Source organism: Hyperolius riggenbachi, chromosome 8 (genome assembly GCF_040937935.1).
Source record: "Hyperolius riggenbachi isolate aHypRig1 chromosome 8, aHypRig1.pri, whole genome shotgun sequence".
Classification (NCBI taxonomy): domain Eukaryota; kingdom Metazoa; phylum Chordata; class Amphibia; order Anura; family Hyperoliidae; genus Hyperolius; species Hyperolius riggenbachi.
The window spans coordinates 298,414,421-298,437,480 of NC_090653.1; the positions used below are offsets into that span (position 1 = coordinate 298,414,421).

Genomic DNA, 23,060 nt, shown 5'->3' on the forward strand with positions numbered 1-23,060 from the left:
CCTATCTCAGAAGTGTTTGTGTGGAACCCACAGGAGGGTCCATGTTCTGTTACTTGTGGAACCCACAGGAGGGTCTATGTTCTGTTGCTTGTGGCACAGGTGAGACTTTGTCCTGATATTATTATGCTCTGAGGATCACACCCTGTAATGCTATAAAATGTCCATCTCACTCAGGCCTATCTCAGAAGTGTTTGTGTGGAACCCACAGGAGGGTCCATGTTCTGTTACTTGTGGAACCCACAGGAGGGTCCATGTTCTGTTACTTGTGGAACCCACAGGAGGGTCTATGTTCTGTTACTTGTGGCACAGGTGAGAATTTGTCCTGATATTAATACTATCTTCTGAGGATCACACCCTGTAAGGCTCTAAAATGTCCATCTCACTCACGCCTATCTCAGAAGTGTTTGTGTGGAACCTACAGGATGGTCCATGTTCTGTTACTTGTGGAACCCACAGGATGGTCCATGTTCTGTTACTTGTGGAACCCACAGGAGGGTCCATGTTCTGTTACTTGTGGAGCCCACAGAAGGGTCTATGTTCTGTTGCTTGTGGCACAGGTGAGAATTGGAGGTAACGGAGCAATGGAACACAATTTGGAACGCAAAGGCTGGAGGCCGCAGCAAGGGTAACCCCCCCGCCCCCCACCACCACCACCACTGCAGTCCTCAGGTGCACAGCTAGCATCTGTTTCAGTCAAAACTCAGAAGCCCATCCCCACCAGACAGTTTGATGAGGAAACCCCACCAGTCCTACACTCCCAGAATCCCTCTGTAACGATTGTGTAATTATTTCCGTGGTCAGCGCACAGGATGCGCGCTGGCACTGCGGGAATCTTCCACAAGCGTATAATCTGAGAGAACCCAGCTGCGGTGCAATGCACCTGTAGAGGGGAATTCCTGCCGGCAGATGGAGCTGTGGAGAACAAAGGAACAACCCCTCTGTACTGCCACAGATGCCAGATAGGAATTGTACGAGGGGAAGCAATGCAGGGCAAGATAGCCCTTAAAGAGAGAGAGCACAGAGACAGGATGTATGTATGTCCACCAATCTAGTCGCCAACCAGCGACGGCGAACACACAACAGCAGAAACCAAGTGAGAACGCAATCGCAAGAGATGACGATTGCGAACAGCGAAACAAGAATGAGTAAGCACAGAGATAGAATGAATGTGTCCACCAATCTAGTCGCCACCCAGCGACGGTGAACGCACAACAACGGAAATGAAGTGGGAACACAATCGCAGGTGTAGCGATTGCCAATAGTGACACAAGACTGAACTAGACCGAGCACAAGTATAAAGAAAGAGCACAGGGACAGAATGAATGTGTGTCCAACAAGCTAGTCGCCACCCAGCGACGGTGAACACGCATCAGCAGAAACAAAGTATGAATGCAATCGCCTGACTGGCGATTGCCAACAGACACAAGACTGAGCAGGACAGAGCACGAGAGTAGCAAAAGGCACAGCAAGCAACAACAATAAGAACATCAAGGAAAATAACAAACGCCAGCTAAACGCGAACACCGCACTCATTCGCAACACGATCACCGCGCGTTAGGCGCCCAGTGATAAGCGTGCCACCCTAACTAACCAAAGTACACAAACACGAAATAGAGAACACGAACGCTTGCTAAACGAATACCTCACTGAGCCTACAGCAAGCGTCGTACAAGACAAGACAGACAGACAGATGGGGCTACCAGTAGCAACCGCTGCTCTGGCTAGCACCCCTAAGGCAGAATATAGAAGGAACCACCGCTGCTACCGCTAGAGCGGATGCAATCCAGACAGACAAACAGATGGGGCTACCAGTAGCAACCGCTGCTCTGGTTAGCACCCCCAAGGCAGAATACAGAAGGAAGCACTGCCACTACCACTAGGGCGAATGCAATCCAGACAGATGGAGCAGCCAGCAGCAACTGCAGCTCTGGCCTACACTCCCAGACAGAGAGAAGGAACCACCGCTGCTACCGCTAGAGCGGATGCGATCCAGACAGACAAACAGATGGGGCTACCAGTAGCAACCGCTGCTCTGGTTAGCACCCCCAAGGCAGAATACAGAAGGAAGCACTGCCACTACCACTAGGGTGAATGCAATCCAGACAGATGGAGCAGCAAGTAGCAACCGCAGCTCTGGCCTACACTCCCAGACAGACAGAACGATTTCCTGTCGACCGCCGCTGGCGACAAGACAATCGAGGCAGAGAAACAGAACAAGGCAATACAAGTAATGCAACCTGACTGCACTAGAGGGATGCCTAGTGCAGTCCCCAGGAATACTCTAAGATAAGTGGCTGGAAAGTGTACTGGTTAAGGGCTCTGCCTTTGACATGGGAGACCAGGGTTCGAATCCTGGCTAGGTCAAGTACCTATTCAGTAAGGAGTTCAAGGCAAGACTCCCTAACACTGCAGGGTGGCCTCTTGAGCGTGTCCCAGTGGCTGCAGCTCTTGAGCGCTTTGAGTCCGACAGGAGAAAAGCGCTATACAAATGTTTGGATTATTATTATTATTATTATTATTATAATCTTTTGCAAACAATAGCAAGGCTGACACTCCAGGTGTTACCAGGAACAAACCATCATGACCAGCAAAGGATCCTGGGACAACCTGGTATTTATACTGCAAGCCTTCAAAGGGGCGGCTAGGCAATTTGCATTAAAGTGTATGCAAATTCCTCAGTGACAGAGCAAGTCTGAAACTTGCAAAGTAAAGACAGGTCTCTTTTCCAGAGACCTGCAGCCCTCAGACTTAAGGAATGGTCAAACAGCTGTCTGCCTGTGCAGCCAGCTGAGCGGATCATTACACCCTCATTGCTTCCTACTTTATTCCTAGCTGGAATCTCATGATATTCTTGCAGGTGATTGAGAGGTACAGCGGAGTGGGTTTCGGGGTGTCCATGTGATATTATAGAGCTCAGTCCCCAGGATGCTAAACTTGTGGTGTCCATGTGATATTATAGATCTCAGTCCCTAGGATGCTGAGCTTGGGGTGCCCATGTGATATTATAGATCTCAGTCCCCGGGATGCTGAGCTTGGGGTGCCCATGTGATATTATAGAGCTCAGTCCCCAGGATGCTAAACTTGTGGTGTCCATGTGATATTATAGATCTCAGTCCCTAGGATGCTGAGCTTGGGGTGCCCATGTGATATTATAGATCTCAGTCCCCAGGATGCTGAGCTTGGGGTGCCCATGTGATGATATAGATCTCAGTCCCCAGGATGCTGAGCTTGGGGTGTCCATGTGATATTGTAGATCTCAGTCCCCAGGATGCTGAGCTTGGGGTGTCTATGTGATATTATAGATCTCAGTCCCCAGGATGCTGAGCTTGGGTTGTCCATGTGATATTATAGATCTCAGTCCCGGGGATGCTGAGCTTGGGGTGTCCATGTGATATTATAGATCTCAGTCCCCAGGATGCTGAGCTTGGGGTGTCCATGTGATGCTATAGATCTCAGTCCCCAGGATGCTGAGCTTGGGGTGTCCATGTGATATTATAGATCTCAGTCCCCAGGATGCTGAGCTTGGGGTGTCCATGTGATATTATAGATCTCAGTTCCTAGGATGCTGAGCTTGGGGTGTCCATGTGATGCTATAGATCTCAGTCCCCAGGATGCTGAGCTTGGGGTGTCCATGTGATATTTTAGATCTCAGTCCCCAGGATGCTGAGCTTGGGGTGCCCATATGATATTATAGATCTCAGTCCCCAGGATGCTGAGCTTGGGGTTTCCATATGATATTATAGATCTCAGTCCCCGGGATGCTGAGCTTGGGGTGTCCATGTGATATTATAGATCTCAGTCTCCAGGATGCTGAACTTGGGTTGTCCATGTGATATTATAGATCTCAGTCCCCAGGATGCTGAGCTTGGGGTGTCCATGGTATATTATAGATCTCAGTCCCCAGGATGCTGAGCTTGGGGTGCCCATGTGATATCATAGATCTCAGTCCCCAGGATGCTGAGCTTGGGGTGTCCATGTGAGGTTATAGATCTTAGTCCCCAGGATGCTGAGCTTGGGGTGTCCATGTGATATTATAGATCTCAGTCCCCAGGATGCTGAGCTTGGGTTGTCCATGTGATATTATAGATCTCAGTCCCCAGGATGCTGAGCTTGGGGTGCCCATGTGATATTATAGATCTCAGTCCCCAGGATGCTGAGCTTGGGTTGTCCATGTGATATTATAGATCTCAGTCCCCAGGATGCTGAGCTTAGGGTGCCCATGTGATATTATAGATCTCAGTCCCCAGGATGCTGAGCTTTGGGTGTCCATGTGATATTATAGATCTCAGTCCCCAGGATGCTGAGCTTGGGGTGTCCAAGTGATATTATAGATCTCAGTCCCCAGGATGCTGAGCTTGGGGTTTCCATGTGATATTATAGATCTCAGTCCCCAGGATGCTGAGCTTGGGGTGTCCATGTGATATTATAGATCTCAGTCCCCAGGATGCTGAGCTTGGGGTGTCCATGTGATATTGTAGATCTCAGTCCCCAGGATGCTGAGCTTGGGGTGCCCATGTGATATTATAGATCTCAGTCCCCAGGATGCTGAGCTTTGGGTGTCCATGTGATATTATAGATCTCAGTCCCCAGGATGCTGAGCTTTTGGGGTGTCCAAGTGATATTATAGATCTCAGTCCCCAGGATGCTGAGCTTGGGGTGTCCATGTGATATTATAGATCTCAGTCCCCAGGATGCTGAGCTTGGGTTGTCCATGTGATATTATAGATCTCAGTCCCCAGGATGCTGAGCTTGGGGTGTCCATGTGATATTGTAGATCTCAGTCCCCAGGATGCTGAGCTTGGGGTTTCCATGTGATATTATAGATCTCAGTCCCCAGGATGCTGAGCTTGGGGTGCCCATGTGATATTATAGATCTCAGTCCCTAGGATGCTGAGCTTGGGGTGCCCATGTGATATTATAGATCTCAGTCCCCAGGATGCTGAGCTTTGGGTGTCCATGTGATATTATAGATCTCAGTCCCCAGGATGCTGAGCTTGGGGTGTCCATGTGATATTATAGATCTCAGTCCCCAGGATGCTGAGCTTGGGGTGTCCATGTGATATTATAGATCTCAGTCCCCAGGATGCTGAGCTTGGGGTGTCCATGTGATATTATAGATCTCAGTCCCCAGGATGCTGAGCTTGGGGTGCCCATGTGATATTATAGATCTCAGTCCCCAGGATGCTGAGCTTGGGGTGTCCATGTGATATTATAGATCTCAGTCCCCAGGATGCTGAGCTTGGGGTGTCCATGTGATATTATAGATCTCAGTCCCCAGGATGCTGAGCTTGGGGTGTCCATGTGAGGTTATAGATCTCAGTCCCGGGGATGCTGAGCTTGGGGTGCCCATGTGATATTATAGATCTCAGTCCCCAGGATGCTGAGCTTCGGGTGCCCATGTGATATTATAGATCTCAGTCCCCAGAATGCTGAGCTTGGGTTTCCCATGTGATATTATAGATCTCAGTCCCCAGGATGCTGAGCTTGGGGTGCCAATGTGATATAATAGATCTCAGTCCCCAGGATGCTGAGCTTGGGGTGTCCATGTGATATTATAGATCTCAGTCCCCAGGATGCTGAGCTTGGGTTGTCCATGTGATATTATAGATCTCAGTCCCCAAGATGCTGAGCTTGGGGTGCCTGTGTGATGTTATAGATCTCAGTCCCCAGGATGCTGAGCTTGGGTTGTCCATGTGATATTATAGATCTCAGTCCCCAAGATGCTGAGCTTGGGGTGCCTGTGTGATGTTATAGATCTCAGTCCCCAGGATGCTGAGCTTGGGGTGTCCATGTGATATTATAGATCTCAGTCCCCAGGATGCTGAGCTTGTGGTGCCCATGTGATATTATAGATCTCAGTCCCCAGGATGCTGAGCTTGGGGTGTCCATGTGATATTATAGATCTCAGTCCCCAGGATGCTGAGCTTGGGTTGTCCATGTGATATTATAGATCTCAGTCCCCAAGATGCTGAGCTTGGGGTGCCTGTGTGATGTTATAGATCTCAGTCCCCAGGATGCTGAGCTTGGGGTGTCCATGTGATATTATAGATCTCAGTCCCCAGGATGCTGAGCTTGGGGTGTTCATGTGATGTTATAGATCTCAGTCCCTGGGATGCTGAGCTTGGGGTGTCCATGTGATATTATAGATCTCAGTCCCCAGGATGCTGAGCTTGGGGTGTCCGTGTGATATTATAGATCTCAGTCCCCAAGATGCTGAGCTTGGGGTGCCTGTGTGATGTTATAGATCTCAGTCCCCAGGATGCTGAGCTTGGGGTGTCCATGTGATATTATAGATCTCAGTCCCCAGGATGCTGAGCTTGGGGTGTCCGTGTGATATTATAGATCTCAGTCCCCAAGATGCTGAGCTTGGGGTGCCTGTGTGATGTTATAGATCTCAGTCCCCAGGATGCTGAGCTTGGGGTGTCCATGTGATATTATAGATCTCAGTCCCCAGGATGCTGAGCTTGGGGTGTTCATGTGATATTATAGATCTCAGTCCCCAGGATGCTGAGCTTGGGGTGCCCATGTGATATTATAGATCTCAGTCCCCAGGATGCTGAGCTTGGGGTGTCCATGTGATATTATAGATCTCAGTCCCCAGGATGTTGAGCTTTGTGTGTCCATGTGATGCTATAGATCTCAGTCCCCAGGATGGTGAGCTTGGGGTGCCCATGTGATATTATAGATCTCAGTCCCCAAGATGCTGAGCTTGGGGTGCCCATGTGATATTATAGATCTCAGTCCCCAGGATGTTGAGCTTTGTGTGTCCATGTGATGCTATAGATCTCAGTCCCTGGGATGCTGAGCTTGGGGTGTCCATGTGATATTATAGATCTCAGTCCCCAGGATGGTGAGCTTGGGGTGCCCATGTGATATTATAGATCTCAGTCCCCAGGATGTTGAGCTTTGTGTGTCCATGTGATGCTATAGATCTCAGTCCCTGGGATGCTGAGCTTGGGGTGTCCATGTGATATTATAGATCTCAGTCCCCAGGATGGTGAGCTTGGGGTGCCCATGTGATATTATAGATCTCAGTCCCCAGGATGTTGAGCTTTGTGTGTCCATGTGATGCTATAGATCTCAGTCCCTGGGATGCTGAGCTTGGGGTGTCCATGTGATATTATAGATCTCAGTCCCCAGGATGGTGAGCTTGGGGTGCCCATGTGATATTATAGATCTCAGTCCCCAGGATGGTGAGCTTGGGGTGCCCATGTGATATTATAGATCTCAGTCCCCAGGATGCTGAGCTTGGGGTGTCCATGTGATGATATAGATCTCAGTCCCCAGGATGCTGAGCTTGGGGTGCCTGTGTGATGTTATAGATCTCAGTCCCCAGGATGCTGAGCTTGGGGTGCCCATGTGATATTATAGATCTCAGTCCCCAGGATGCTGAGCTTGGGGTGCCCATGTGATATTATAGATCTCAGTCCCCAAGATGCTGAGCTTGGGGTGCCCATGTGATATTATAGATCTCAGTCCCCAGGATGGTGAGCTTGGGGTGTCCATGTGATATTATAGATCTCAGTCCCCAGGATGCTGAGCTTGGGGTGTCCATGTGATATTATAGATCTCAGTCCCCAGGATGCTGAGCTTGGGGTGTCCATGTGATGATATAGATCTCAGTCCCCAGGATGCTGAGCTTGGGGTGCCTGTGTGATGTTATAGATCTCAGTCCCCAGGATGCTGAGCTTGGGGTGCCCATGTGATATTATAGATCTCAGTCCCCAGGATGCTGAGCTTGGGGTGCCCATGTGATATTATAGATCTCAGTCCCCAAGATGCTGAGCTTGGGGTGCCCATGTGATATTATAGATCTCAGTCCCCAGGATGGTGAGCTTGGGTTGTCCATGTGATATTATAGATCTCAGTCCCCAGGATGCTGAGCTTGGGGTGCCCATGTGATATTATAGATCTCAGTCCCTAGGATGCTGAGCTTGGGGTGCCCATGTGATATTATAGATCTCAGTCCCTAGGATGCTGAGCTTGGGGTGCCCATGTGATATTATAGATCTCAGTCCCCAAGATGCTGAGCTTGGGGTGCCCATGTGATATTATAGATCTCAGTCCCCAGGATGCTGAGCTTGGGTTGTCCATGTGATATTAGAGATCTCAGTCCCCAGGATGCTGAGCTTGGGTTGTCCATGTGATATTATAGATCTCAGTCCCCAAGATGCTGAGCTTGGGGTGTCCATGTGATATTATAGATCTCAGTCCCCAGGATGCTGAGCTTGGGGTGTCCATGTGATATTATAGATCTCAGTCCCCAGGATGCTGAGCTTGGGTTGTCCATGTGATATTAGAGATCTCAGTCCCCAGGATGCTGAGCTTGGGTTGTCCATGTGATATTATAGATCTCAGTCCCCAAGATGCTGAGCTTGGGGTGTCCATGTGATATTATAGATCTCAGTCCCCAGGATGGTGAGCTTGGGTTGTCCATGTGATATTATAGATCTCAGTCCCCAGGATGCTGAGCTTGGGGTGTTCATGTGATGTTATAGATCTCAGTCCCCAGGATGCTGAGCTTGGGGTGTTCATGTGATATTATAGATCTCAGTCCCCAGGATGCTGAGCTTGGGGTGTTCATGTGATATTATAGATCTCAGTCCCCAGGATGGTGAGCTTGGGGTGCCCATGTGATATTATAGATCTCAGTCCCCCCAGGATGCTGAGCTTGGGGTGTCCATGTGATATTATAGATCTCAGTCCCCCAGGATGCTGAGCTTGGGGTGTCCATGTGATATTATAGATCTCAGTCCCCAGGATGCTGAGCTTGGGTTGTCCATGTGATATTATAGATCTCAGTCCCGGGGATGCTGAGCTTGGGGTGTCCATGTGATATTATAGATCTCAGTCCCCAGGATGCTGAGCTTGGGTTGTCCATGTGATATTATAGATCTCAGTCCCCAGGATGCTGAGCTTTGTGTGTCCATGTGATATTATAGATCTCAGTCCCCAGGATGCTGAGCTTGGGGTGTCCATGTGATATTATAGATCTCAGTCCCCAGGATGCTGAGCTTGGGGTGTTCATGTGATGTTATAGATCTCAGTCCCTGGGATGCTGAGCTTGGGGTGTCCATGTGATATTATAGATCTCAGTCCCCAGGATGCTGAGCTTGGGTTGTCCATGTGATATTATAGATCTCAGTCCCCAGGATGCTGAGCTTTGTGTGTCCATGTGATATTATAGATCTCAGTCCCCAGGATGCTGAGCTTGGGGTGTCCGTGTGATATTATAGATCTCAGTCCCCAGGATGCTGAGCTTGGGGTTGTCCATGTGATATTGTCTTGTATTTCTTATGTATGTCTTGTATTTCTTATGTATATTTGTTCCCCATTATTTGTTTGTACTATGTACAGCGCTACGGAAGATGTTGGCGCTATATAAATAATAAAAAATAATAATAATAATAATATTATAGATCTCAGTCCCCAAGATGCTGAGCTTGGGGTGTCCATGTGATATTATAGATCTCAGTCCTCAGGATGCTGAGCTTGGGGTGTCCATGTGATATTATAGATTTCAGTTCCTAGGATGGTGAGCTTGGGGTGCCCATGTGATATTATAGATCTCAGTCCCCAGGATGCTGAGCTTGGGGTGTCCATGTGATATTATAGATCTCAGTCCCCAGGATGCTGAGCTTTGGGTGTCCATGTGATATTATAGATCTCAGTCCCCAGGATGCTGAGCTTGGGGTGTCCATGTGATGTTATAGATCTCAGTCCCCAGGATGCTGAGCTTGGGGTGCCCATGTGATATTATAGATCTCAGTCCCCAGGATGCTGAGCTTGGGGTGTTCATGTGATGTTATAGATCTCAGTCCCCAGGATGCTGAGCTTGGGGTGCCCATGTGATATTATAGATCTCAGTTCCTAGGATGCTGAGCTTGGGGTGTCCATGTGATGATATAGATCTCAGTCCCCAGGATGCTGAGCTTGGGGTGTCCATGTGATATTGTAGATCTCAGTCCCCAGGATGCTGAGCTTGGGGTGCCCATGTGATATTATAGATCTCAGTCCCCAGGATGCTGAGCTTGGGGTGCCCATGTGATATTAGAGATCTCAGTCCCCAAGATGCTGAGCTTGGGGTGTCCATGTGATATTATAGATCTCAGTCCCTAGGATGCTGAGCTTGGGGTGTCCATGTGATATTATAGATCTCAGTCCCTAGGATGCTGAGCTTCGGGTGCCCATGTGATATTATAGATCTCAGTCCCCAGGATGCTGAGCTTTGGGTGTCCATGTGATATTATAGATCTCAGTCCCCAGGATGTTGAGCTTGGGGTGTCCATGTGATGATATAGATCTCAGTCCCCAGGATGTTGAGCTTGGGGTGTCCATGTGATGATATAGATCTCAGTCCCCAGGATGTTGAGCTTGGGGTGTCCATGTGATGATATAGATCTCAGTCCCCAGGATGCTGAGCTTGGGGTTTCCATGTGATATAATAGATCTCAGTCCCCAGGATGGTGAGCTTGGGGTGCCCATGTGATATTATAGATCTCAGTCCCCAAGATGCTGAGCTTGGGGTGCCCATGTGATATTATAGATCTCAGTCCCCAGGATGCTGAGCTTGGGGTGCCCATGTGATATTAGAGATCTCAGTCCCCAAGATGCTGAGCTTGGGGTGTCCATGTGATATTATAGATCTCAGTCCCCAGGATGCTGAGCTTGGGGTGCCCATGTGATATTATAGATCTCAGTCCCCAGGATGCTGAGCTTGGGGTGTCCATGTGATATTATAGATCTCAGTCCCCAGGATGCTGAGCTTGGGGTTGTCCATGTGATATTATAGATCTCAGTCCCTGGGATGCTGAGCTTGGGGTGTCCATGTGATATTATAGATCTCAGTCCCCAGGATGGTGAGCTTGGGGTGCCCATGTGATATTATAGATCTCAGTCCCCAAGATGCTGAGCTTGGGGTGCCCATGTGATATTATAGATCTCAGTCCCTAGGATGCTGAGCTTGGGGTGCCCATGTGATATTATAGATCTCAGTCCCTAGGATGCTGAGCTTGGGGTGCCCATGTGATATTATAGATCTCAGTCCCCAAGATGCTGAGCTTGGGGTGCCCATGTGATATTATAGATCTCAGTCCCCAGGATGGTGAGCTTGGGTTGTCCATGTGATATTATAGATCTCAGTCCCCAAGATGCTGAGCTTGGGGTGTCCATGTGATATTATAGATCTCAGTCCCCAGGATGGTGAGCTTGGGTTGTCCATGTGATATTATAGATCTCAGTCCCCAGGATGGTGAGCTTGGGTTGTCCATGTGATATTATAGATCTCAGTCCCCAAGATGCTGAGCTTGGGGTGTTCATGTGATGTTATAGATCTCAGTCCCCAGGATGCTGAGCTTGGGGTGTTCATGTGATATTATAGATCTCAGTCCCCAGGATGCTGAGCTTGGGGTGTTCATGTGATATTATAGATCTCAGTCCCCAGGATGCTGAGCTTGGGGTGTCCATGTGATATTATAGATCTCAGTCCCCAGGATGCTGAGCTTGGGTTGTCCATGTGATATTATAGATCTCAGTCCCGGGGATGCTGAGCTTGGGGTGTCCATGTGATATTATAGATCTCAGTCCCCAGGATGCTGAGCTTGGGTTGTCCATGTGATATTATAGATCTCAGTCCCCAGGATGCTGAGCTTGGGGTGTCCATGTGATATTATAGATCTCAGTCCCCAGGATGCTGAGCTTGGGGTGTCCATGTGATATTATAGATCTCAGTCCCCAGGATGCTGAGCTTGGGGTGTTCATGTGATGTTATAGATCTCAGTCCCTGGGATGCTGAGCTTGGGGTGTCCATGTGATATTATAGATCTCAGTCCCCAGGATGCTGAGCTTGGGTTGTCCATGTGATATTATAGATCTCAGTCCCCAGGATGCTGAGCTTGGGGTGTCCATGTGATGCTATAGATCTCAGTCCCCAGGATGCTGAGCTTGGGGTGTCCATGTGATATTATAGATCTTAGTCCCCAGGATGCTGAGCTTGGGGTGTCCATGTGATATTATAGATCTCAGTCCCCAGGATGCTGAGCTTGGGGTGTTCATGTGATGTTATAGATCTCAGTCCCCAGGATGCTGAGCTTGGGGTGCCTGTGTGATGTTATAGATCTCAGTCCCCAGGATGCTGAGCTTGTGGTGCCCATGTGATATTATAGATCTCAGTCCCCAGGATGCTGAGCTTGGGGTGCCCATGTGATATTATAGATCTCAGTCCCCAGGATGCTGAGCTTGGGGTGTCCGTGTGATATTATAGATCTCAGTCCCCAGGATGCTGAGCTTGGGGTTGTCCATGTGATATTGTCTTGTATTTCTTATGTATGTCTTGTATTTCTTATGTATATTTGTTCCCCATTATTTGTTTGTACTATGTACAGCGCTACGGAAGATGTTGGCGCTATATAAATAATAAAAAATAATAATAATAATAATATTATAGATCTCAGTCCCCAAGATGCTGAGCTTGGGGTGTCCATGTGATATTATAGATCTCAGTCCTCAGGATGCTGAGCTTGGGGTGTCCATGTGAGGTTATAGATTTCAGTTCCTAGGATGGTGAGCTTGGGGTGCCCATGTGATATTATAGATCTCAGTCCCCAGGATGCTGAGCTTTGGGTGTCCATGTGATATTATAGATCTCAGTCCTCAGGATGCTGAGCTTGGGGTGTCCATGTGATATTATAGATTTCAGTTCCTAGGATGGTGAGCTTGGGGTGCCCATGTGATATTATAGATCTCAGTCCCCAGGATGCTGAGCTTTGGGTGTCCATGTGATATTATAGATCTCAGTCCTCAGGATGCTGAGCTTGGGGTGTCCATGTGATATTAGAGATCTCAGTCCCCAAGATGCTGAGCTTGGGGTGTCCATGTGATATTAGAGATCTCAGTCCCCAAGATGCTGAGCTTGGGGTGTCCATGTGATATTATAGATCTCAGTCCCCAGGATGCTGAGCTTGGGTTGTCCATGTGATATTAGAGATCTCAGTCCCCAGGATGCTGAGCTTGGGGTGTCCATGTGATATTATAGATCTCAGTCCCCAGGATGGTGAGCTTGGGGTGTCCATGTGATATTATAGATCTCAGTCCCCAGGATGCTGAGCTTGGGGTGTCCATGTGATATTATAGATCTCAGTCCCCAGGATGCTGAGCTTGGGGTGTCCATGTGATATTATAGATCTCAGTCCCCAGGATGCTGAGCTTGGGGTGTCCATGTGATATTATAGATCTCAGTCCCCAGGATGCTGAGCTTGGGGTGTCCATGTGATATTATAGATCTCAGTCCCCAGGATGCTGAGCTTGGGGTGTCCATGTGATATTATAGATCTCAGTCCCCAGGATGCTGAGCTTGGGGTGTCCATGTGATATTATAGATCTCAGTCCCCAGGATGCTGAGCTTGGGGTGTCCATGTGATATTATAGATCTCAGTCCCCAGGATGCTGAGCTTGGGGTGCCCATGTGATATTATAGATCTCAGTCCCCAGGATGCTGAGCTTGGGGTGTCCATGTGATATTATAGATCTCAGTCCCCAGGATGCTGAGCTTGGGGTGTCCATGTGATATTATAGATCTCAGTCCCCAGGATGCTGAGCTTGGGGTGTCCATGTGATATTATAGATCTCAGTCCCCAGGATGCTGAGCTTGGGGTGTCCGTTTGATTTTATAGATCTCAGTCCCTGGGATGCTGAACTTGGGATGTCCCCAGGAAACACTGACGCTGCTCATTCTGTTTTTGTGGTTTCAGGGATCTCGGAGCTGAGATACGTTTGTGTTGAGTTTTACTCAAAAGAAGAACCCCCAGAAGATAAATGTAATGGAACTCAGAAGCCGGAGTCGCTGCAGGAGCCGTGCCACCAACGGAGCTGCCCACCGCTGTAATCAGTCTCATTCACTTCTAATTGTCTAATCACTGCTTACACCTTATAAGTTATAATGTGCACACACACATCCAATCATGATTGGCCAATATGACCAATACGACCAATATGAGCAGCCTACCTAAACAATCTGTTTATAGCAGGGGTCAGGAACCTTTTTGTCTGAGAGAGCCATAAACGCCACTTATTTTACAATGTAATTCTGTGAGAGCCATACAATATGTTTCAAACTGGGGCAGTAGGGCTCACGTCCCTCCCTGTTGCCATGGTGATGTGTACACAGTTGATCCTCCGGGCAGCGAAAGTGTCAGACACGTCTTCAGCTTCTCTTGGGTTTCAGCAACATCAGCAATTTCCTCAAGAACCAGACAGGAGAAACACCAACTAACAGCTTGTACAATTAGCTAGCTGACTTGGAGGTTGATTCACTTTGTAGGACGAGATCCCTGCACTTTGGCCCAATAGGGCCAATCAAAGTGCGGGGATCTCGTTCTACAAAGGCACTGGACCTGACAGGGTCCAGAGTGGGACAACTGGAGCGGCTGTTAGTTTTGGGGTAGCGTGAGTAAGTTAGTAGCACCGCTACAGCAGTACCGTGCCTACTTTGAAAATTTTACTTGCGCTGCCACACTAAGCTGTGCTGCTTGAGCAGTGTAGCTTAGGAAATCACCCCCTACTGATTTGTCTGTGAGTCAGATGCAGCCATCAAAAGAGCCGCATCTGCCTCCCGAGTCATAGATTCCCTACCCCTGGATTTTAGTATTCACCTTCTGTTGGCCAATTTTACCACCTTCATGTAGTTAAAATTGGCCAATCAAGATTGGATGTGTGTGTCTACCAGGTGTTAGTCGTTAAGGAATTGCCAGTCCCAGCTTTGCCATTCTTTACATTGCTAAAAAGTGAATTGTAAGTTTCAAAATCAGAATCAGAATCATTTTTATTTCGCCAAGCATGAGGGGACATGCCTGGAATTGTTTTTGGCATGTCCCCTCATGCTTGGCGAAATAAAAATGATTCTGATTCTGATTTTGAAACTTACAATTAACTTTTTAGCTGCAGTGGCACCCTGTGGTATAATTTGGTACTGCATGGCAATCAGATTATTATTGGTACTCTGCATGTATTCTTTCTATAAGAAAAGTTTGTGGTCAGAGGCCTTGCCCACATTATGTGCAACGTTGAGCTGTCCATGCAAACGAATGGACATGTTCAAATCTCTGCTTTATAATGGGTTGTATTATCCTAATGTACTGTTAGCAGAGCATGTCTGGATAATGCTCGCGAGAACGGGAACTGTTTTACGTTCGATTACCTTGTTTAGGCCCGGTTCACATTAGCGGTCGCCGTCCGGAATCGCCGTGCCGGAGCCGGACCGCATGCAGAACGGACGGAACGGACGCACGGCATAGCGATGAAAGCCTATGCGTCCGTTCACATGCGTCCGTTTCGTCCGGACCGGATCCGGACTCCGGCATAAGACCCAACATGCGCTATTTTTTGGTCCGGCTCCTCCGGCAGACGTATCCGGAGCGGAGCCGGACTGCACCATCCGGCCAATACAAACCAATGAGAACCGGAGAGCGCACAACACACTGGCTAAAAATCCGGATGTTCTACCCCACTTCCTATGCGGATTGAAGCGGCGATTTTGGATGGGGACACATGGGCAAGCATTTTGGAGTGGAGCAGCAGTGACTTTAAACGTGCTGGAGATGTTGGCAGTATGTCGGAGGTGGAGGTGAGTGCTAAACAGCGGAGGGCCTGATTCCACAGGTCCACCTTCTGCTGACCTCCGAGACCCCAACATTTTTATTCTATTTCTACTATCTTTTGCCAAACGGATCCGGATTGCATCCTGATGAACACCTGATGCAAACTGACCGGATCCGGATCGGATCCGGATCAGAACCGTACGGTTCCGATCCGGATACGGTCCGGATCCGGTCAGGTCATCTGGTCCGTTTGGCAGAGAACCGCAAGTGTGAACGGGGCCTAAAACTTTTCACTGGGTGTGGTCTGTGTGAGCCGGCATGCAAGAAACATGCGCAAAGTGACCGTGGCCTAACGCTATCTACACACTGCGAAGATTTGTAAAAATAATTTCTGTAATTACCTTAATGACGTGTGCATAAAAGCGTTCTTTTCATATGCACAACATTTCTGACTGAATCTAAATACATTTTTTTTTTCTCTCAATTTTTATTTCCAACCCAATCTTTATGTTTTATTCGATCTTTTTTCTCATGATTCTTTTAAAGTTGAATATGCAGGTGTGGTCTATTGGTACGATGTGTCAAAAGGAGGCCATATATCATACAATAAAATAATTTACAGCAATTCGATAAAAACAATCGGTTGTCCCGAAAAATCGAAAGCTTTATTTTCATTCGTTCAAAAAAAATCTGATCAAATTTCCCATTTTTATTTGATAAAAGATCAAGAGTGGATTTTTTTCAGATCAATTTTTATGAAAATGTAATGGTGTGTGGTTGATTGTCAATTACTTGAAATACAATACTTGAGTTTTCAATCATTTTTTTTTCATAATTGGAGGAAAAAATTAACATATCTCTGATCGTGTGGTACATTGGTCAGATTTTTGAAATGTTACAACCAGTCAGAAAAATGTATTGCAATTCTTGAATTGAAAAGATGTTTAAAAAATGTATTAGTGTGTGGCATCCTTTAGACTGCAAATTACTCTGCAAGGATCGGCAAATTATCTTTAACCACTTTATCCACCACTACAGTATATCTATGTCCTCTGTGACTTCATCTAAGCCACGAGTCAGTAGATATACGTCTTGTAGCAGAAGCAGTGCTGTGCAGGATTGGACTTGCTCCTGTGCACATTTCTGGCACTATCTGATGCAGCACTCATTGGTGAATGGGAATATATGTTCCCTGAGCTAATGAGATTGATTTTTACCATTAAAAATACTTTTATTTTCTCAGTTCATAGTGAAAAATACACTGTAGCATTATTTCAGAATCAAATATCTTCACCATAAATTCTGACAGGAACATCATCTAAGTTTTTTGTGATAAGCAGTAAGAATAGCCCCCAAAAATTGTGTTTTTTATCTACAGTAGCACTTTTTATTTTTAAACTGGAATTGGTAAAACTGAGAAATAATGTGGTTTTTTTTCTACTTTTTTCTTTGTTTTCCCATTAAAATTCATAGAAAACAAAATTGTTTGAGGGAAAAAATGGCATACAATGAAAGCCCAGTTTGTCTTGAAAAAAACAATATATATTTCATTTCTGTGTCATAAGTAAGGATAAAGTTATTTCTGATTAAATAAGGACATAGCTAAACTGTCAAAACTGCTCTGGTCCATAAGTGGGAAACAAGGTCTGGATGTGAAGTGGTTAATATCGAGGCATTTAGTTTGACCACAGTTTAGCGTTGTATTCCCTGAATTATCCTCTAGGCCAGAGGTTCCCAACCGGTGTGCCGCGACACATTTATGTGTCGCGGCAGCACCAGCTATGTGTCGCCGCTCTCTGCTCCCCCTGCTCGTCCGGGCTCTCCCCTCCATAACATTGTGGCGGTGGCTGGCAGCGGCGGCGGTGGGCGGGACTTACCTCCTCCAGTGTACCGGCGAGTGGACGCTGTGTGTGCGTGCTTGCAGCTAGTCTGGTCTTCACTAGACCAGACTAGCTGCACGCATAGGCACAGCGTCCACTCGCCGGTACACTAGAGGAGGTAAGTCCCGCCCACCGCCGCCGCTGCCAGCCACCGCCGCCGCTGCCAACCACCGCCGCCGCAATGTTATGGAGGGGAGAGCCAGGGAGAGGAGCCCCAAGGTGAGGGAAGTGGGGGGGGAACGTCCGCCCTTCCCCGCTGCTCTACCCAATGCTCCTCTCTGCTGCGCTGCTCCGCTCCAGCTGGGGGGCCACTATACACCTGGCTGCATGTACTGGGGCCACTATACACCTGGCTACATGTACTGGGGCCACTATACACCTGGCTGCATGTACTGGGGCCACTATACACCTGGCTGCATATACTGGGGCCACTATACACCTGGCTGCATATACTGGGGCCACTATACACCTGGCTGCATGTACTGGGGCCACTATACACCTGGCTGCATGTACTGGGGCCACTATACACCTGGCTGCATGTACTGGGGCCACTATACACCTGGCTGCATGTACTGGGGCCACTATACACCTGGCTGCATGTACTGGGGCCACTATACACCTGGCTACATGTACTGGGGCCACTATACACCTGGCTGCATGTACTGGGGCCACTATACACCTGGCTGCATGTACTGGGGCCACTATACACCTGGCTGCATGTACTGGGGCCACTATACACCTGGCTGCATGTACTGGGGCCACTATACACCTGGCTGCATGTACTGGGGCCACTATACACCTGGCTGCATGTACTCGGGCCACTATACACCTGGGTACATATACTGGGGCCACTATACACCTGGCTGCATATACTGGGGCCACTATACACCTGGCTGCATGTACTGGGGCCACTATACACCTGGGTACATATACTGGGGCCACTATACACCTGAGCACCCCTCATTGTGCCTGCAGCATCATCAGATTGTTACTGAGCCCCTCATTGTGCCTGCTGCATCAGCAGATTGTTACTGAGCCCCTCAGTGTGCCTGCAGCATCAGCACATTGTTACTGAGCCCCTCATTGTGCCTGCAGCATCAGCAGATTGTTACTGAGCCCCTCATTGTGCCTGCAGCATCAGCAGATTGTCACTGAGCCCCTCATTGTGCCTGCAGCATCAGCACATTGTTACTGAACTCCTCATTGTGCCTGCAGTATCAGCATATTGTCACTGAGCCCCTTATTGTGCCTGCAGCATCAGCAGATTGTTACTGAGCCCCTCATTGTGCCTGCAGCATCAGCAGATTTTCTGAGCCCCTCACTGTGCCTGCAGCATCAGCATATTGTTACTGAGCCTCTCATTGTGCCTGCAGCATCAGCATATTGTTACTGAGCCTCTCATTGTGCCTGCAGCATCAGCAGATTGTTACTGAGCCCCTCACTGTGCCTGCAGCATCAGCAGATTGTTACTGAGCCCCTCATTGTGCCTGCTGCATCAGCAGATTGTTACTGAGCCCCTCATTGTGCCTGCAGCATCAGCAGATTGTTACTGAGCCCCTCATTGTGCCTGCAGCATCAGCATATTGTCACTGAGCCCCTTATTGTGCCTGCAGCATCAGCAGATTGTCACTGAGCTCCTCATTGTGCCTGCAGCATCAGCAGATTGTTACTGAGCCCCTCACTGTGCCTGCAGCATCAGCAGATTGTTACTGAGCCCCTCATTGTGCCTGCTGCATCAGCAGATTGTTACTGAGCCCCTCATTGTGCCTGCAGCATCAGCAGATTGTTACTGAGCCCCTCATTGTGCCTGCAGCATCAGTAGATTGTTACTGAGCCCCTCATTGTGCCTGCAGCATCAGCAGATTGTTACTGAGCCCCTCATTGTGCCTGCAGCATCAGCAGATTGTTACTGAGCCCCTCATTGTGCCTGCAGCATCAGCATATTGTCACTGAGCCCCTTATTGTGCCTGCAGCATCAGCAGATTGTTACTGAGCCCCTCATTGTGCCTGCAGCATCAGCATATTGTCACTGAGCCCCTTATTGTGCCTGCAGCATCAGCAGATTGTTACTGAGCCCCTCATTGTGCCTGCAGCATCAGCATATTGTCACTGAGCCCCTTATTGTGCCTGCAGCATCAGCATATTGTCACTGAGCCCCTTATTGTGCCTGCAGCATCAGCAGATTGTTACTGAGCCCCTCATTGTGCCTGCAGCATCAGCACATTGTTACCGAGCCCCTCATTGTGCCTGCAGCATCAGCACATTGTTACCGAGCCCCTCATTGTGCCTGCAGCATCAGCAGATTGTTACTGAATCTTTTCTATCATACGGGACGTGTCATGTATATCTGAATGTTTGGCGTGATGTGTCACGACCTGGAAAAGGTTGGGAACCACTGCTCTAGGCGTTTGATTTGTTGGAACGTATTCTGAGATGTGTTTTTCTGTTATTCTGCGTCTGCAGCTGGGAGGTGCGAGAGTTATCGCCATGTTCTGCAACCTGCGGAGGAGGAATTATCCAACGGTCTGTGACTTGTGTCCACAAAGATAACGATATTTCCCACCGATTGCCTGCGTACAAGTGCCGTCATCTGCCCCGCCCAGAGCCCAGGAAGCAGTGCGCGGCCGAGCCCTGCCCAGTCCGGTAAGCCCAGCGGCAACGCGAGACGCCTGTTATGGGATCGATCACTGTATGGAAAATGTTCTGCTAACCCAATGGTAACCATAGCTCCCAACAGTCCCTCTGTCCCTCTTTCCTCCTCATTTGTCCCTCTTTCAGGACTTTGTCCCTCTTTCTATGTGTATATATATATATATATATATATTTCTCTACTAAAAAATGTTTGACTCTAAACTTTATTCCCATCCTTTAAATTGATATATTACTAATTTTAAAATGTTACTATGAAGGAAAATGAACCAGGATAGAAAGGACCAGGGTGGTTTGCATTATAAAACATATTTTTCTTATGAAATCTTTATGGTATGCGTGACTAGGGGTGTGGTGTGGGCATGATCGGGGGTGTGGCAGGGGCGTGGCTTAAGTGTCCCTCTTTCTCATCTCAAAAAGTTGGGAGGTATGTGGTAACCCTTCCTGTAATGGCAGCAGTTTAGGTTGCTGCTTAGTTACTCTGTTGTACTGGTCCAAGCCCTATCCCATAGAGCCATATCAATCCCTGCCATGCACTGAGGAGGACCAAAAGTCTGAAACAGGCTGTCTGCATGCGGGGTTGATGTGGCTCTGTAACATGTATGAGCGATAAGCGTGCTATACACCAGCGGCTCTGTAACATGTATAAGCTATAGGCTTGCTATACACCAGCGGCTCTGTAACATGTATAAGCTATAGGATCACTATACACCAGCGGCTCTGTAACATGTATAAGCTATAGGCTCACTATACACCAGCGGCTCTGTAACATGCATAGGCTTGCTATATACCAGCAGCTCTGTAACATGTATATGCTAAAGGCTCGCTATACACCAGCGGCTCTGTAACATGTATAAGCTATAGGATCACTATACACCAGCAGCTCTGTAACATGTATAAGCTATAGGATCACTATACACCAGCGGCTCTGTAACATGTATAAGCTATAGGATCACTATACACCAGCGGCTCTGTAACATGTATATGCTAAAGGCTCGCTATACACCAGCGGCTCTGTAACATGTATAAGCTATAGGCTTGCTATACACCAGTGGCTCTGTAACATGTATAAGCTATAGGCTTGCTATACACCAGCGGTTCTGTAACATGTATATGCTATAGGCTCGCTATACACCAGCGGCTCTGTAACATGTATATGCTATAGGCTTGCTATACACCAGCGGCTCTGTAACATGTATAAGCTATAGGCTTGCTATACACCAGCGGCTCTGTAACATGTATAAGCTATAGGCTTGCTATACACCAGCGGATCTGTAACATGTATAAGCTATAGGCTTGCTATACACCAGCGGGTCTGTAACATGTGTAAGCTATAGGCTTGCTATACACCAGCGGATCTGTAACATGTATAAGCTATAGGATCACTATACACCAGCGGCTCTGTAACATGTATAAGCTATAGGCTCGCTATACACCAGCGGCTCTGTAACATGTATAAGCTATAGGATCACTATACACCAGCGGCTCTGTAACATGTATAAGCTATAGGCTCGCTATACACCAGCGGCTCTGTAACATGTATAAGCTATAGGATCACTATACATCAGCGGCTCTGTAACATGTATAAGCTATAGGCTCACTATACACCAGCGGCTCTGTAACATGTATAAGCTATAGGCTCGCTATACACCAGCGGCTCTGTAACATGTATATGCTATAGGCTCGCTATACACCAGCGGCTCTGTAACATGTATAAGCTATAGGCTTGCTATACGCCAGCGGCTCTGTAACATGTATAAGCTATAGCATCACTATACACCAGCGGCTCTGTAACATGTATAAGCTATAGGCTTGCTATACACCAGCGGCTCTGTAACATGTATATGCTAAAGGCATGCTATACACCAGCGGATCTGTAACATGTATATGCTATAGGCTTGCTATACACCAGTGCTCTGTAACATGTATAAGCTATAGGCTTGCTATACACCAGCGGCTCTGTAACATGTATAAGCTATAGGCTTGCTATACACCAGCGGCTCTGTAACATGTATATGCTATAGGCGTGCTATACACCAGTGGATCTGTAACATGTATAAGCTATAGGATCACTATACACCAGCGGCTCTGTAACATGTATAAGCTATAGGCTCGCTATACACCAGCGGCTCTGTAACATGTATAAGCTATAGGATCACTATACACCAGCGGCTCTGTAACATGTATAAGCTATAGGCTTGCTATACGCCAGCGGCTCTGTAACATGTATAAGCTATAGCATCACTATACACCAGCGGCTCTGTAACATGTATAAGCTATAGGCTTGCTATACACCAGCGGCTCTGTAACATGTATATGCTAAAGGCATGCTATACACCAGCGGATCTGTAACATGTATATGCTATAGGCTTGCTATACACCAGTGCTCTGTAACATGTATAAGCTATAGGCTTGCTATACACCAGCGGCTCTGTAACATGTATAAGCTATAGGCTTGCTATACACCAGCGGCTCTGTAACATGTATATGCTAAAGGCATGCTATACACCAGCGGATCTGTAACATGTATATGCTATAGGCTTGCTATACACCAGTGGCTCTGTAACATGTATAAGCTATAGGCTTGCTATACACCAGCGGCTCTGTAACATGTATAAGCTATAGGCTCACTATACACCAGCGGATCTGTAACATGTATATGCTATAGGCTTGCTATACACCAGCGGCTCTGTAACATGTATAAGCTATAGGCTTGCTATACACCAGCAGCTCTGTAACATGTATATGCTATAGGCTTGCTATACACCAGTGGCTCTGTAACATGTATAAGCTATAGGCTTGCTATACACCAGCGGATCTGTAACATGTATATGCTATAGGCTTGCTATACACCAGCGGCTCTGTAACATGTATATGCTATAGGCTTGCTATACACCAGCGGCTCTGTAACATGTATAAGCTATAGGATCACTATACA

The 23,060-nt window shown here is 47.7% G+C and overlaps 1 protein-coding gene across 4 annotated transcripts in view; it reads left to right on the forward strand.

Moving 5' to 3' along the window:
• The window catches only part of ADAMTS13 (ADAM metallopeptidase with thrombospondin type 1 motif 13), a 115,139-nt gene that overhangs the window by 72,024 nt on the left and 20,055 nt on the right, over window positions 1–23,060 (forward strand). For all 4 annotated transcript variants that reach the window (XR_011023252.1, XR_011023251.1, XM_068249215.1 and 1 more), the window contains exons 22-23: window positions 13,749–13,878; window positions 19,937–20,116. Coding sequence is in view for 2 of the 4 variants with exons in the window: in XM_068249215.1 (XP_068105316.1) it covers window positions 13,749–13,878; window positions 19,937–20,116 (310 nt within the window). In the remaining 2 variants the exon portion in view is untranslated. The remainder of the gene's footprint in view (window positions 1–13,748; window positions 13,879–19,936; window positions 20,117–23,060) is intronic.